The sequence below is a fragment of the Pogona vitticeps genome, chromosome 4 (assembly GCF_051106095.1).
Source record: "Pogona vitticeps strain Pit_001003342236 chromosome 4, PviZW2.1, whole genome shotgun sequence".
Lineage (NCBI taxonomy): Eukaryota > Metazoa > Chordata > Lepidosauria > Squamata > Agamidae > Pogona > Pogona vitticeps.
In genome coordinates, this window is record NC_135786.1 from 67,841,300 (window position 1) to 67,858,905 (window position 17,606).

General features: G+C 40.2%; 1 protein-coding gene across 3 annotated transcripts in view; it reads right to left on the reverse strand.

Annotated features, from left to right (window-relative positions):
• Positions 1-17,606, reverse strand: part of FAF1 (Fas associated factor 1) — a 297,114-nt gene that overhangs the window by 17,318 nt on the left and 262,190 nt on the right. For all 3 annotated transcript variants that reach the window (XM_020788123.3, XM_020788122.3, XM_078392865.1), the window contains exon 18: positions 10,764-10,979. In XM_020788123.3, the coding sequence (XP_020643782.1) occupies positions 10,764-10,979 (216 nt within the window). The remainder of the gene's footprint in view (positions 1-10,763; positions 10,980-17,606) is intronic.

Consider the following 17,606-nt stretch of genomic DNA (forward strand, 5'->3'; position numbering starts at 1 on the left):
ACACACACACACCAGGTTTAACAGGAAACTTGAAGAGGCAACATGCCCCAGCATCTTCTAGAAATGATCAGACAGCACACTAATCAAAGTCTGAAATCAGTTGAGAGAAAGGGCTGCAGTGAAAATTAGGAGTGGGTGGAGAGAGAAGAGACCAGTGGTGCATCTGAACAGAACACTTTCATCTTGTAGACAGCTGTCTGTCTGTAGTGTTCAGTATTCAAGGCTGGTCATTTCCTCAGAAATGTCTGCCAAATAAAAATGCCTATGGAACACTTAGCACTCAGCAGACAGTATTCAATACTCCTTTTCAGCTTTCAAAGCAATTTGGCACTGGGGGAGGTGAAGCTACACTGCAATGATGTCCACATGTATTTGAGAGTAAATCCCACAAACCGGATGAGACATTTCTGAGTAGACAGGCACCGAGATGTGCTATGTGTAGGTACTGATAGAGTCCCCCACCCTCCAAATTAAAAAAAAACACACAGAGAGAGAGACAGAGAGAGAAGAAGAAGAAGGAGGAGAGTTTTTCCCTCGGTCTCTCATCTTACTAGAAGAAAGCCTTCCATTGCACAATAGAATTGATTGGCAGTAGTCTAAAAACAAAACGGAAGGCTTGCACCATACAGAGTATAATTAGATGTATGGAACTCATTAATACAAGATTATTATGCCCATTAGCCTTGGTGGATTTTAAAGAAAGAAGTTGATGAAAGCTAGACCAATCAATGACAACTATCTGCAAAGGCAACACTGAATCCAACAGCTATCCACATCTGTGTCCTGGTGATGGAAACAAACAGCAGGGGATGGCTGTCATCTCCATATTCTAATTGTGAACATCCAGAAACATCTGGACAGCTGTTAAGACAGCTACACACCATTTCTATATTCAGTGTATTTCACTGCTTCTTATTGCATCAAGCTCCTATCTCCAGTACCAATGGTATACAAAATACCAACATCAACACCTGCTCCTAAGCAAAATTAAAACTAAGAAAAGGGAAGAAGGATGAGGCCAGAAGGATTCTTAATCCCTCACCTATCTTTTATAGTAATGCAATCATGAGACACAAGCTGGTCTTAAATCCTTCTCTTGACTGGATGCACTATACTCTTTCAGTTAGATTAATTTCATTTTAACTATAGTTTTGGAGAGGAAGGAAGAGAAACAGATTTCCCCCTTTATTGTTTATTTAAACTGCATTTGGAATAGACTACTTACAGGGATTTTTTAAAATGTAATACTCTAAACAGAGCAAACTGGTTCTGAATTATTAAGCAACATTATAAATGCATTTGAATAACCTTAAGTGACTTCGCTGCCATCTGATCCTAAGCTATAGCTCAGATAAATAAATGTGAAATACTGTAGAAGAGTTATATTACTAAGGCCTCCAGATATAGTAAATAAATAGCTTAAGTCTCCAGTACATCCTCGATAAAAGACATACTCTTCAATAAATGGATTTCGCTGGTGTACATTTAAAGAGGAAATGCAGGATACACAAACACACATACAGGATTTGATTTTGATTACAAAAGAAGCTTGCAGATGCAGATTATTAAGACACACCAGTGCATTTGAGAGAAGGTAAAGGGCCTTGTCTATGCTTAAATGCCATACAGAATCTGAACTGGAGCCACCCTTGGTGATGCGGTACCTTACCTAACTGGAAATAAAAGGTATCATTAGAGACAATCCAAAACAAAAAGTTGGGTTATAATTTCAGAAGGGCAAATGGAGGGGGAGGAGGAGGAATAATGCACTCAGCTCATCACAGGGCCAGTTACTTTATGCCTTGGTAAGTGACCATTTCATCACATGCCTTAAATTTAAACATTCACTTGAACACAAGTAGGGCTTAAAGAGGAAGTGAGGATGCATGCTCACATATATACATTTCCCCCAAAGGGCACCACACACCTTTGGACAATAAGCTGGACAGTCTCCAAAGGGCTCTGTAACTTCATTTGTCTGAACATGGTTAAAACATTGCTATCACTGCAAAATAAGATGAGCTACACTAAAATCACATGCACTCTGTAACTGTGCTCAGTCAAACACAGCTACACTACTGCTTTCAAACTTTCACACTCTATGCATGTGATGTTATTTGGAGGGCTCATCTCCCAACGTTAACCGCTCCCTATATATTGTGATGAACACTGGAATCGGCCCCTAGTTGCACTTCTAAAGCTATATATGAACTCACAATATATGGAGTCCCAAGCTTAATGTGATTTACTTCTGGGTAGACATACATAAACCGCAGAAGCCTGTGCTGCAGGGTCAGAAGACCAAGCAGTCGTAAGATCGAATCCACGCGACGGAGTGAGCACCCGTCGCTTGTCCCAGCTCCCGCCAACCTAGCGGTTCGAAAGCATGCAAATGCGAGTAGATCAATAGGGACCACCTCGGTGGGAAGGTAACAGCAATCCGTGTCTAAGTCGCACTGGCCATGTGACCACGGAAGATTGTCTCCGGACAAAACACTGGCTCTATGGCTTGGAAACCGGGATGAGCACCGCCCCCTAGAGTCGAACACGACCGGACAAAAATTGTCAAGGGGAAACTTTACTTTACCTTTATCTGAATTCCCTAAATATATATATCTGAATTCCCTAAATTTATATATAGATCCTGGCTTTAGGGAATTCAGATATAAAGAAAATAATAGTAATAATAAGTCAAATAATAGTAGTAGTAGGTTTTATGTCTTCAAAATCTTCTGAAAAAGACTCTAAAATCTGATAAAATATGCAAAAGGTAAAATACAATAAATAAAGTCTCAAATTCTCTTCACGTATGTTCTGCAGCTTAAGGTCGATGATGTCATCAGCCAGGGAAGTTTTCTGAAAATTAAACATGTCTCCCTCCTGTTCCCCTATGGGTCCTAAGTAATCATTTTCATTGTTGGAAATCTATGGTGGCTGAGAGATGGGGGAATGTCTAATTTCCAAAAATCTGCTGTGGCTCATGATATCATTAACCTTACCAGAGAAGTTACATGAATGGGATTTCAGACAATATATAATGTAAATCATCACCTCCACACAAAAACAAATTACACTGATAAACATTTGGTCCTAGGCCAATGCTCTGAAATTGGACAAGCACATCCCTTTAAATGCCTTTTAATAGAGAAATGTTTTCACCTGGCACCAAAAAGATAATATTAGTTTTGTGTCAATTTTCATATAATAGAATATTATGACAAATTATATTAGTTTTTATTCATGCTAAAGGCAATAAACATCTGCATTTTCACACTATTTGGTGATGATGGATAAAAATAATAATAAATTTTGGACTCCTTTGCATCTAGTGCAATTTCACTAAAAGGATAGCATGGGGAGTAAAATCATCCCCAAACTAGCCCTAGCATGTTCACAGCTGCTTTGGAATGTCACTGCTGTTTTGAGAACTACAAGTTATGTCTAGAAAAGGTTAATCTGAGTATTTACTCTACTGTAGAAGTTTGTATTTACAATTGGGTTATGATACTGACTTTGTCAGCCAAGGATGTCTGTGCAAGTGATTGGAATGTACAAAGAGGAATTAATGAATTCATATTTACTGGAGAAGTGAATATATTTCAATATTTTATTGGGATACCTGTTCTGTTGGCTGTACAGTACTCATCTATTTGGCTACCAGCATACCATTTTATCAGAGTGGTGCATTGTATTCCAAACAATCTCAGAATATTTCCATAGCAAGGGAGCCAATCACATGTCTCATTGTTGATGTTTTAAATATTTACAGTCCTTACAGATTTCAGTGAGATTTGGAAGTACACAAAATATACCAAACACAAAAAATGCCATAAAATCAAACAAGCACAAGATAGCCTACTTTCAACTGAAATGGAAAATGAAAAGCTAATTTAATAGTAGGAGCTTTTAGTATTGCTACTCAGGTGAAAAATGCAGGTAATTTTGTAAAAGCACCCTTACTTTTCAATGCAAACTAAGAGGGGAGAGGGGAAGGAGAAGAAAGGGAAACATATCAATTTTTTTTTTGCACAGCGGCTAGACTAATGTTTTCAATTTTGCTGCACAAGTAGACAGTATTCCCAACAGCACATGTATTAAAGGCCACTTGGTCCAAATATGGAGGTCCGAAAGTAGAAACAGGTTTCTGCACACACTTTCCTCAAAAGACCAGGGACGTTGGGCTACATCAGATGCCCATTGCTTCTTACCCTGCTCTCAAACTACAGGGAGTACAGTAATAAAATATTTTTGTCTGCCTAATGTGGTAACATTATAATCATACTGAATAAATTATCCCCAATTGGCTGGGATCATTTAACTCAGCAGAAAAAAGTATTGTGTTTTGTTTTTTTAATCCTGCTGAAGCCATTGTAAATGTGTGTTTTGTGTGTGTGTGTGTGTGTGGGGGAAACACAGAGGTAAAAAAGGTGAACTTTGTGGGAAGTTCTGCCACTGCCCTCCAGATTCCTTTCCCTTTTAAAAGGACTATTATAAGAACCAGCAATGTTTTTCAGAGAAAACACAAGGACTGTTAGAAAATAATATTTTGATGTATTGGAAGGCAGAAGCATATTTTATACACAAAGATTTCATTCCATCCAGTTTTTAAAAAGATAAAAGGTAATATGGCAGCCATCTCTGGGGGGTAGGTTTGTTTTCTCTTTCACTTTGGTTTAACTGGAAAAAAATTACATGCTTAGGCGGGGATAAACATAATTGGTGGATAATGGGATTTTTTCATGAGCATTTTATACTGTCTGTAAAAGTAAATTCAAATGAATTTTTACACAATTTCTTTGCTGCCTTCAGAGAGGTATTAAAATGAATGCAATAGGCTTGTACGATTATTTTTGCAGGACCTCATACTCATTTTGTTTGGGAATTTTAAAGTTAGAATGAACAAAAAGTGAGAAAATAATTGAGAAAATAAAGTTATTTTTATTATTTTGGTAGGCCACTGGATAAAAGACCTTCACCATTCTTATCCTGTTGAGGAGGGAATTTAAACGTAAATACAACCCATCTGTAAGAATAGCAAATTTGGATCAGAATGTTTGGGTCAGAAGTGAACTGTTTGGGTTCTGTAGTTGTTAAGCTCAACAAGGGCTGAGTTCCAATTTAAGATCAGAGTTTAGGCTATTTCATGTTAGCTTCTGCTTCATAAAGCCAAGAGGTTTAAAGTTTAGTCTGATGGTTAACAGATACTGTATGTACTGCAAACAATGTCACAAATTATACTTGCAGCTGATTCTCCATAAGCCCACAATTTACCTTGGCTCAGAGTACACTAGGGAGGGTCGGGTCCAAAAGATCCAAAGACCTATTATTTCCCATAGCACACCTTCAATTGGTATAGTTCATTTTCCTTCCCACCGGAACACATGAGAAGGGAACTGATGGAGGAGAGATAAAAACCCATTATATCTTCAGCCTGTCAAGTAGGGTATAGGGAAAGCCAACAGGCCACAAAAAGATGGGTTGTCTGCCTTGGATGTTCTCTGTTTCATGCTGTAGAGATCTGATGGCTCTGTTTTTGAACTTGTTTTATGCTGCTCAGTGCTCTGAAATCTGTTTCAAACAAATAAATAATACTGTCTGCCCTAAATCATCAGGACTAAAGTGAATTATGAACTCACATACAGTATATATACAGAAACAGACTCTAATGCTAGCAAATCAACTGGAAATTAGTTGCTTAAGTCTGTTTACAGGAACCAGGAGTTTCATCATATTTAAGAAATTAACATTTGTAATTCCTTAATTGTACGTCACCTTGTACAATTAGTTGTAGAGTATCCTCAGCTCCACATAAAAACTATTTAAGCCAAAACGCCAGTATTTTACAGGCAGGTCTTACAGTGTTGACGTATGAGAACATTAACTTTGTTATTAAAAGTAATTGTCTGAAACTGTACACCATCTTTGAAGATGGAAAAGGAATGTTTGCTGTTTAATTAGGCAGGTATTTTTCAGGTTCTCATATCTAAAAAGAAAAAGAAAGACATATACAGCACCGCAAGTCCTACTTTATACAGTACTAAGAGAATATTACTTCTTGAGGAACATGATATAGAAGAACTTTGATGGAAACGTTTTAAACCTCTTGTTAGAATACTGAAAGTGCTAAGGGAAATGGCTTCTCACTACCAGCAGTTGCTTTGGATAGCCTTTCAACTACAGTGGTGCCTCGACTTACGAACATCCCTACTTACGAACATTTTGACTTAAAAACAGCTCCAGTTGCAACATTTTGCTTCGACTTGTGAACATAGCTTCCACTTACAAACAGAAAAAAGGCAGGGAAAAAAGGTGGGCGATTCATATTTCTAATTGTAGGTGGCGACGAGGCTATTTTGTACTGCAGCTCTTTCACTTCTGGCAGTTAGAGAGTGTGTTGTCATTGGAGGCCTGGGAGAGCCTTTCTGCTTCGGAGTTGAGTGTGTGTGTGTGTGTGTGTGTGTGTGTGTGTGTGTGTGTGTGTGTGTGTGTGTGTGTGTGTGTGTGTGTCTCTCTCTCTCTCTCTCTCTCTCTCTCTCTCTCTCTCTCTCTCTCTCTCTCTCTCTGCAGGGAGGTAAGTTGCTGTTTTCTCCTTTTAAAAAACTGTTCTGGGTGCATTTTGGCTGGGGTGGGTATGTTTCTGTGCTGTGTTGTTGGTGGCTTTAGTGTTTGTTTCTGGATGATTTTTCTTCTTAAATTTCAGCAACAGAGGTGGCTTTACTTTTTGTTTATGGAGTTTTTTCTTCTTCTTCTCCTTAAACCTCAGCAACGGAGCACCTTCCGACTGGGCTTGCTGTGTTCTTTTTATTTTTTGGTGATTTTTTTCTTCAGCCAGAACGGAATAATCAGTTTTCAATGCACTCCTATGGGAAATGGTCCTTCGATTTATGATCATTTCTACTTACGAACACCATTCCAATACGATTGTAATATGAGATTCCTAGTATTAACCGTAGGAGCCTCTCTCATCTCTGAAATTATGTAAAATTAGCTTGCTTTATTTGGAGACTGGTCTTCAGGATTTAAACATAATATTCTTTTGTCGTCTGATTTTTCAGGTATATTTGATGAGAACACAAGACAGGCCCTTCTCAGTGACCATTTTCAGGTCGAGAAACTCTATTTGAAGTGAGGTTAGGCTAGCTTACTCTCTGTTGTCTTTTTGTCAACTCCCTCTTATCTTTATCAGGCTGGGTTTTTTTTGTTTTGTTTTTACAACTGAGTGTCTGGAGAGAAAAGAGCTTTTATCAAGGGTGTTTTTGATACATTTTTTTTGAATGAAGAGTTTTAATTGATTTTAATTAATTTCAATTGATTGATTTGGATTTGGTTTTTGTTTTAATCTGTTTAATTGTCTTTTAATACTATAATAACTTGTGTTTCAGTTGTATATGTTTTCAATTATGTTGTGAGCCTTCCTGAATCCCAGACTAGGGAAAAAGATGAAACATCAAAAACGCACATGTGTGTGCGCACACACACTCACTCACTCACTCACTCACTCACTCACACACACACACACACACACACACACACACACACACACACACACACACACACAATTGAGCAAGAGGTAATTTTGTTTAGATCAAGTCACCTGAACTAATATGAGCAAATTTAAGACACCTACTGATGGTACCAACATTTTCCTGCTGGCAATGGCCATAGTAAGAAAGCAGTCTTGTTAGGATTACAGCAAATCATTCTGTGATAAATATACTTCAGTGTAGAAAGGTCAGATATGAATTACTGTGTGAATATATGGAATACAAGAAAGTAACCAAATAAAAGTGAACTTTTATTTTCTCTGCCACTGTTAGTCTGGCCTGTGTTATTCAAATTCCACAGCAAAAACCTCAGGAGATTGTTAGTGAGAGATAGAATGTAATGCAATCCACTTTCACAATCCTTATCAGCAAAGTTTTAAGTACAAAGAAAACGACATTAAAAGTACATATTCCTACTTTAGGAAAGCATTAACGTCACCACAGCTGATGGCTTTTTAGCATTGGAACTGACACAATTAATCCATTTCGCACTATATTTGGAGTATTATATGTAGAGCATCACGCCACATATGATTGTTGTTGCTCTATGTGGCAGGACTAAATCTAATGAAGTCCAGAAACTACAAGAAAGTAACTGTCATGTAAACATTATGAGAAATCATAGAAACCATCTGATAGTACCTCACTGGGGTGGGGATTCTCATCTTCTGGAGATATATAAGCAGATACTGGAAGATCTCTTAGAGATCCTGAAGTTGCAACCTGTATTACAGATTCTGAAGTGAGCATGGGGACTGGATTAGATCAGAGGAGGCAAAGTGTGGTCTTACGGCCGCATAGAGCCCTTAAGGTCAATTTTTTAGACTCCCAGATGTCTCCCATTTAAAAATAAATCTGCAAAAATAGACACATACTCTGAAAGTCTTCTGATGGTTTCGAATAAAATGAGGTGCAAGGCCCAAACTCCCTTTAAAAACAACAACACACTTCAACAAACCCACAAAGCCAGAAATAAATAACAGGAAGTGGACTTCCAACAACATTCCATTTTTATTTTTCATACTTTTTGATCACTTTCAGGAAAGATGGGAAACTGGCCCTGGATACTCGGAAGATGGCTTGTAAGATACTTTCCAAGGCAGACCTTTCAACATCACAGTAATTCAAGTTTATGCACCAACCACTGATGCTGAAGAGGCTGAAATTGACCAATTCTATTAAGACTTACAACACCTTCTAGAACTGACACCAAAGAAAGATGTCCTTCTCATTATAGGGGACTGGAATGCTAAAGTAGGGAGTCAAGAGATAAAAGGAACAACAGGTAAGTTTGGCCTTGGAGTTCAAAACGAAGCAGGGCAAAGGCTAATAGAGTTTTGTCAAGAGAACAAGGTGGTCATCACAAACACTCTTTTCCAACAACCCAAGAGGCAACTCTACACATCGACATCACCAGATAGGCAATACTGAAATCAGATTGACTATGTTCTCTGCAGCCAAAGATGGAGAAGCTCTACACAGTCAGCAAAAACAAGACCTGGAGCTGTTTGGGGCTCTGATCATCAGCTTCTCATAGCAAAATTCAAGCTTAAACTGAAGAAAGTATGAAAAACCACTGGGCTAGTCAGGTATAATCTAAACCAAATCCCTCATGAATAGACAGCGGAAGTGAAGAACAGATTTCAGGAACTCGATTTGGTGGACAGAGTGCCTGAAGAACTATGGAGGGAGGCTCGTAACATTGTACAGGAGGCAGCAACAAAAACCATCCCAAAGGAAAGGAAACGCAAGAAAGCAAAGTGGCTGTCCAACGAGGCCTTACAAATAGCAAAGAAAAGAAGGGAAACAAAATGCAAGGGAGATAGGAAAAGTTACACTTTGAAAAAATATCAAGGAGAAACAAGAGGGCCTTCTTAAATGAACAGTGCAAAGATATAGAGGAAAATAACAGAAAGGGAAAAACCAGAGATCTGTTCAAGAAAATTGGAGATATTAAAGAATTTTGTGCAAAGATGGACATGATAAAGGACAAAACTGGTAGGGACCTCACAGAAGCAGAAGACATCAAGAAGAGGTGGCAAGAATATACAGCGGAATTATACCAGAAAGATCTACCTCCTGAGAAATCTATACGTGGAACAGGAAGCAACAGTTAGAACTGGATATGGAACAACTGATTGGTTTAAAATTGGGAAAGAAGTACGACAAGGCTGTCTATTGTCTCCCTGCTTATTTAACTTATATGCAGAATACATCATGTGAAAGGCTGGACTAAATGAATCCCAAACCGGAATTAATATTGCTGGAAGAAATATCAGTAACCTCAGATATGCAGATGATATCACTTTGATGGCAGAAAGTGAGGAGGAATTAAAGAACCTCTTAATGAGGGTGAAAAAGGAGAGTGCAAAAAATGTTCTGAAGCTCAACATCAAAAAAACTAAGATCATGGCCACTGGTCCCATCACCTCTTGGCAAATACAAGGGGAAGATATGGAGGCAGTGACAAATTTTATTTTCTTGGGCCCCATGATCACTGCAGAGGGTGACAGCAGCCACAAAATTAAAAGACGACTGCTTCTTGGGAGGAAAGTGATGACAAATCTAGACAGCATCTTAAAAAGTAGAGACATCATCTTGCCGACAAAGGTCTGCATAGTCAAAGCTATGGTTTTTCCATTAACAATGTATGGAAGTGGGAGCTGGACCATAATGAAGGCCAACCACGGAAGAATTTATGCTTTTGAACTGTGGTGCTGGAGGAGACTCTTGAGAGTCTCCTGGACTGCAAAGAGAACAAACCAATCTATGTTGAAGGATATCAACCCTGAGTGCTCACTGGAAAGACAGATCATGAAGCTGAGGCTCCAATATTTTGGCCATCTCATGAGAAGAGAAGACTCCCTGGAAAAGACCCTGATGTTGGGAAAGAGTGAGGGCAAGAGGAGAAGGGGATGATAGAGGACGAGATGGCTGGACATTGTCATTGAAGGTACCAACATGAATTTGACCCAACTCCGGGAGGCAGTGGAAGATAGGAGGGCCTGGCGTGCTCTGGTCCATGGGGTCACAAAGAGTCGGACACGACTTAATGACCAAACAACAACAATAAAATACTTTCCACTCCAACAGTTATTTTCACACCAGGATACAATCATTGTGCCCTTTAGGTATTCACAGCAACTGAAACTTTTAGTGAATCAACTGTGACAATAAACAAAATGGGATGGAAATTCCAAAGAAAGTCCATTTACTTACATCTCTCCTGGGGAAAGTCCCTAGTAGCTTGAATTCTTCCCAAGGATATCCCTTGGAAGCTACAAAATCAAAGACAACCTGCAGCTTGCTGGTAGCCAGGAAACGTCGTTCAAAGAATTCTCCACTGGGGGTTCGGATACGCAGCTTGCTAACTGATTCAGTACTCTCCTCCTTTGGTTCTGGAGGCAAAGATTGTTCTAAAGATAATCTAATAGCCTAAGGAAAGAAGACAAAACAAAATAAACATTGAGATATAACTTCTGAAATGAACGAGCAACGACTTTTTATTTTCCTCCTGCCACTATGTTCTTGAAAATAGCATTTTTTTGCATTAACAGGAGTACATTTTTCTTTAAGATAGTGCCTCATTGGTGGTTGTTATTGCCTGGGCTGCTCCTTGAAAAGCAATAGCCAAACTCTTGCTGAGCTTGGCTGAGCCTACATGTAGTGCCCACCAAACTTGTAAGCTGCATTAGTCTCTTTCCTCTATCAGTGCTTGGATTCAAAAAGGGAAAAGGAAAATTTATGCATTCTTTGAAACGCTGGCCTAAAATGTCTTGCTTAGCATAGTAAGCTAGAGCAGGCACTACTCTTACTGCAATTTACTGTGCTAATATAGGTCACAATTAAAGTAGGCCCATTTGAATCAATGGAATTTATGGAGGAGTTGACTCATCAAATCTCCGCTGATTCAATAGGCCTACTGTAGTATGATTTACTATGCTTAGAAACAGGATTTTAGCCTTGGTAATGGTGCTATGAAGCTATTTCTGAGTAGCAGAGTCCGGTCTGCTTTGCCCACTTTGTCACAGAGGGAAACGTAAATTTAAACTCTGGGGATATCATCTGCTACAATTTTCTGAATCCAAGATTAGTTATCAGTTTCTCTATTCAAAAGTGGTTCTGCCTACCCAGATTAGTCATTGACCTCCTGTGATCTGGAAAGAATTTCTAGCTCAAGCTAAAACTCTGCTGGGGCAGTAACAGTGTCCACAATGTCTAGTTCATGATCCCAGACTCTTACTCTGTAGCTGTCAATAATCCACCATTTTTCCCTACTTCTGCCTAAATTTGCTAGGATGAAGTAATGCCAGAAGAGATGAATTCATCTTCTTTGTGTTTTCTAATTTTTAAGCACGTAAAAGCTCTTTTCCCAGGAGGAAATTTCTGTCTGTGCCCCTGTTCCTCAAGAACTTGGGTTCCACACAACAGTTCAATGATTTATCTCAATAACACATCCATCTTTATTATTTTTAATAATACCCCAGAAAACAACTAATTAAAATAAATCCTCTTCTTATAACACATTATTAAACCTACAGTTTACTGCATAGTGGTGATAGGTAATTTAATTGTTGAACAGAAAGGGCTTAGAAAGTTTTGATTGAGGGAATAATTGTCAAGTGCCAAATTGCTTTTTAAAGAATAAAAATCAAACCCATTAAATATTTAGACAAATTAATTCTTTTATTAAAATCCTGTAACCTTATCCCAAGCAAAATTCTTGACAGGAAAATATTAAAAAACAAAACAAACAAACAAAAAACAAAAACATAATGAACCCCAAACTTACACACACATATGTGGATTTCTTACAAATAAATTTGCAATAAAATGGCTTAAACAAAGTTTCCTTGTTATTCTGGTATTTACTATCTTCAAATTAACTTAATATCACTGAAACAATGAATAGGACTTTTGTACCTATCTGTGTGATTTAAAAAATTCTAATTCCAGACCTTATAAAGTACTAGAATAGACTTACTAAAATGAATGAAATCTATGTTCAGCATGACTAAAGTTAGGCTGTATTGATCACTATGCCTTCCTGACAGAGGCTGGACTCGATAATTCATAAGGTCCTTTCCAGCTCTGCAGTTCCAAGATTAAAATTATGCCTAAACATGGATCCAACCCACTAGTTTAAATCAAACTGCTAGTCCCAGCTAGAGTAGACTCACTGAATCACTTGCTGAATGCTAAAACCAAATGATGCAATGGATTCACTGGGACTAGGAACTAGACTTGGCCAATGTGTTTAGATTAGGGGGAACATGATATTTATATATATATATGGGAGAATAAGGAACTATAATAAAAAAAAGTGATCAAAATCAACAGACCAAAGCATGAATCCAGGAAGAGAGACATATGCTTCCTGCAACATCCATCAGTTCCTGATATAAAAGGTAATACTCCTGGGAATTTTTTCAGCATGCTTAAGAAATGTGCACACCCAGCAGAGATTTGGACTTCTGTTGCCTTCCGCATGCTTTTGACACTTCCCAAGATTAAAAAGGTGTATGCCACAGGAGCAACTTGTTTTTAAAACAAGAACATACACATATGCCCCAGACAGAATGTAGAACTCCTACCATATGCGAAAGATAGGGTTCTGGACATCACTGAGCCAAAACTCAAGAAATCTCAGTGAGTCATCATATTATTCCCTTTTATTTTTTAGAAACTCACTTTGAGATTCAGAGCAGTACATACTAATACATTTTAAATTATAGGTCTTTTACTTGTCCAGTAAAAAACACTTTAAACAGTTTTGTAAAGGGAAATATTTTTGTTTTATTTTCTCATTTACTCGTGGAAGCACCTGCTTTCTATCTTTGTGGTCTAACATTTCCCATTGCTGTACAACAGATGCAACATTGTTTACTGAACCTAAGCAATTATATCAGAGAAAAACAAACAACAGTAGCTCATTAGAGCTGTTTTCATTGTGAAAAGAGTACCCCCCCCCCCGTTCTTTAGTAACTAGTCTTTGGTGCTTCAGCATAAAATTGTATGCATATTCCACACCAGTGGAGGAGCTGAAAGAACAATGGTGGGAACAGTAAAGTTAACAACTCCTGGATCTGTATTTTGTTTATTAAAAAGAACAGATTCAATATGTGAATAGATTAATGCATACAGAAAGGCAGGCTCAACTGGAAGTCCATCATGTAAGCAAACACTGTTACACAAGATGCTATAGGCAATCTGTACACTTGAACATGGGGAGTATTAGTAAACAGTATTGTTAACAATGCTTTTGTATTGCTATACAAATATATCTCTTTTCATAATAGCAATTTGCATTAAGAGGAGGAGATCCAGTTACAGGTTGACATAAGGACTTGTTCTGCAGCTTTGCATATTAAAAAAACAGTTTCTGAAAGTCAGCTATATCCAGAAGGTAACTTAATTTCTTACTGTAGAAGAAAACAATGCATCTATGCAGACAGAACTTACTTAATAAAAAGGAAGAAATTATTGTGTCCAAACCATTTTCATTAGAAACACAACTTTACCCTTTAGAGATTCACTAAAATTCAGTGGCACTTACTTCTGAGTAGCCATGCACAGAATTGCACTCTGAATTATTTTTTAAATGTTGTTACTACAATTGTGATTGCGTGTGTAAATTACTGTAAAACCCCCACAGCCTATATGTGTCTAAAATTCTTTCATCTATTTACTCACTTATTTGTTCTGTCTTTTTATTTTAAACATACACAACAGCTTACCCAAAATTATATATATATTTAAAATGCCATGTACAGTGTAACTGTAGCTCTGAATAACATTAAGGGTAAGGTTAAGGTTCCCCTTGACAATTTTTGTCCAGTCGTGTTCGACTCTAGGGGGCGGTGCTCATCCCCGTTTCCAAGCCATAGAGCCAGCGTTTTGTCCGAAGACAATCTTCCGTGGTCACATGGCCAGTGTGACTTAGACACAGAACGCTGTTACCTTCCCACCGAGGTGGTCCCTATTTATCTACTTGCATTTGCATGCTTTCGAACCGCTAGGTTGCAAGATTCTAAAAGAACAGGTTACTTACCTGTAAACATGGTTCTTTAAGTGGATTCTCTATGAATACACACTGATGGGTTAAACAGCGCCTGCGCTGGTTCCTCTCGGAATTTTCCAGAGCTATGAGGGAAAAGATACAATGTTTGAGTTGCCCTGCACTGCGCAAGTGCAGCCCGCCAAAAATCCCCAGTTCCATGTGCCCGCACATAGAGAGAGTTGGAACTCAGGCAGCAGTGACGGACACGTGGGGAGGTTGGGCGGGTCGTGTGTATTCATAGAGAATCCACTTAAAGAACCATGTTTACAGGTAAGTAACCTGTTCTTCTTTAACGTGGTTCTCTATGAATCCACACTGATGGGTGACTACCAAGCTACTTACAGGATGGTGGGCCGTCACTGCAGCAGTGATGTAAGGATAGCCCTCCCGAATCTGGTCTCATTCTTGGCCCTGAGGTCCAGTCTGTAGTGTTTGATGAATGTCGATACACTGGACCAGGTAGCTGCTCTACATATATCGGGGATGTCTACCCCACGCAGCAGGGCCGTGGATGTGGCAACAGCTCTTGTAGAATGAGCACGCAGGTTTTCAGGGAGAGGTTTGTGCTGCAACTCATAGGCCAACGAAATGGTGGAAACCAACCATCTGGACAGGGTCGACGTCGAAGCAGCAGTCCCTTTACGTTGGCCATAATAACACAAGAACAGTCTCTGGACTTTCCTGAAGTCCTTGGTCCTTGAGATATAAAAGGATAATGCACGACGAACGTCCAAACAGTGGAGCGTGCGTTCAATATCTGAAGAGGGTTCAGAGAAAAGAGTAGGTAGCAACAGTGGTTGGTTGACATGAAAGTCCGACACCACCTTGGGGAGGAAAGAAACATCTGGGTATAACACCACCTTGTCCTTGAAAAATTGGAGGTAAGGGGAATCAGCCCGAAGAGCCGCCAATTCACTAGCCCTACGGGCAGAAGTGATTGCCACAAGGAACAAAGTTTTCAGGGATAAAAACTTCAAGTCACAGGTAGCCATTGGCTCAAAGGGGGGACGAACCAGTGAGTGCAGTACTGTTTGTAAAGACCACTGAGGTAATGGCCGTCTTACAGGGGGTCTCATGTTGGAGAGACCTCTGAAGAAAGCTTTCACCGTAGGATGGGAAAACCATCTGGAGGATTGAGACCCCTTGGGTTGGAAAGTTACAATGGCTGAGGTATATACCTTTAAGGTAGACTTGGTTAAGCCAAGATCAAACAGGTGTCTGAGATACAGTAGCAATGTAGATAAAGAGACGGGAGATGCTTGTAAACCCCGCTCTGTAGTAAATTTGAGAAAACCTTGCCACTTGTGTTGATAGAGCCGCATGGTAGAAGGCTTTCTTGCCTTGTCAAGAACTTCCATTATTGATGGGATATCCTCCACGCTGTCAATTGGAGGGAGTCCAGGTCCGGGTGGAAGATCGACCCCGAGTCCTGAGTGATTAGGTGTGGGACGAGGGGAAGCTTCACCTTGTCGATTGCTGTCTGCAGAAGTAGAGAGAACCAAGGTTGTCTGGGCCACCAAGGTGCAATCAAGATTGCTTCTGCTTGCAGCTGGAGGGCTCTGACTACTGACCTCTGAACCAATGGCATGGGAGGAAACATGTATAGAAGGCCCTTGTGCCAAGGGATCATGAAAGCATCTCCCAACGATCCCGGGCCCCGTCCTGCCCTGGACGCGTAGCGGGGACACTTCTTGTTGGAGTCCTTGGCGAACATGTCGATTGTCGGAGTTCCCCACCTGTGGCAGAGTTCCTGAAAGATCTCTGAGTCCAGCTCCCATTCGTGATTTTGAGTGGAGCGGCGACTGAGCTCGTCTGCAACGATGTTGTCCGTGGTGGCTATGTGGATGGCTACCGGGTAGATGTGCTCCTGGTAGCACCACTCCCAGAGATGTATTGACAGGAACAGAAGGGACTTTGACCTTGTTCCCCCCTGCTTGTTCACGTAAAACATCGCTGTGGTGTTGTCTGTGACGAGCTGAATCGCCCTGCCTCTCACAAGAGGTAGGAAGGACTTCAAAGCCTTTATGATGGCTAACAGCTCCAGGTGGTTTATGTGCAATTTTGTCTCCTGAGGGGACCACAGAGCGTTGATCTGATGACCCTCGCAATGGGCGCCCCATCCTAGTGGACTCGCGTCTGTAGTGACTTGAGTTGTCAGATGGACAGGGCGGAAAGGACGCCCCACCAAAAGGTGAGGTCGGAAAGTCCACCATTGCAGCTGCTGTGCCAACTCCGGGGTGACAGTGAGGAGCTTGTTTTGACTGTCGAGGAGTGGATTGAAGAGGGACAGCAGCCAAATTTGAAGTGAACGCATCTTGAGGCGAGCATGGGACAGGGTCGCCGTTGTAGAAGCCATGAGGCCTAGCAGATGTTGTGCCAGGCTTGCTTTTACTCTTGCCCTTGGCTTGAACTTTTTTATGGCTCTTACTAGTTTCTGGATGCGTTCTGGGGGCATGAACATCCGGGCGTGTACTGAGTCTAACCTCGCTCCGATGTAGTCCACTACCTGAGAGGGATTCAGCTTGGACTTTTCGTGATTGACGGTAAGACCTAGTGATTGTAACGTCTGGAGAACATACTGAGTGTCCTTTAAGGCCTGATGTCTGGACGTCGAGACAATCAGCCAGTCGTCGATGTAGGGAAACACCTGGATCCCTTGAAGGCGCAGGTATGCTGCCACCGGAGCCATGCACTTGGTGAAAGTCCTGGGTGCTGTGGAAAGGCCGAAGGGTAAGGCCACAAACTGATAGATGGTGTTGTTGAAGAGTAGACGCAGATATTTCCTGTGGCTCTTGTGTATGGTGACATGGAAATATGCGTCTTTTAGATCCAGGACCACAAACCAGTCTCCCTGCCTCAGAAGATGGATGATGGACTCTAAGGTCACCATCTTGAACTTGCGTGCCTTGAGAAACTTGTTGAGGCTTCTCAGATCGAGGATGGGACGAAGGCCCCCGTCCTTCTTTGGAACCAGAAAGTATCGGGAGTAAAAACCGTCGAGG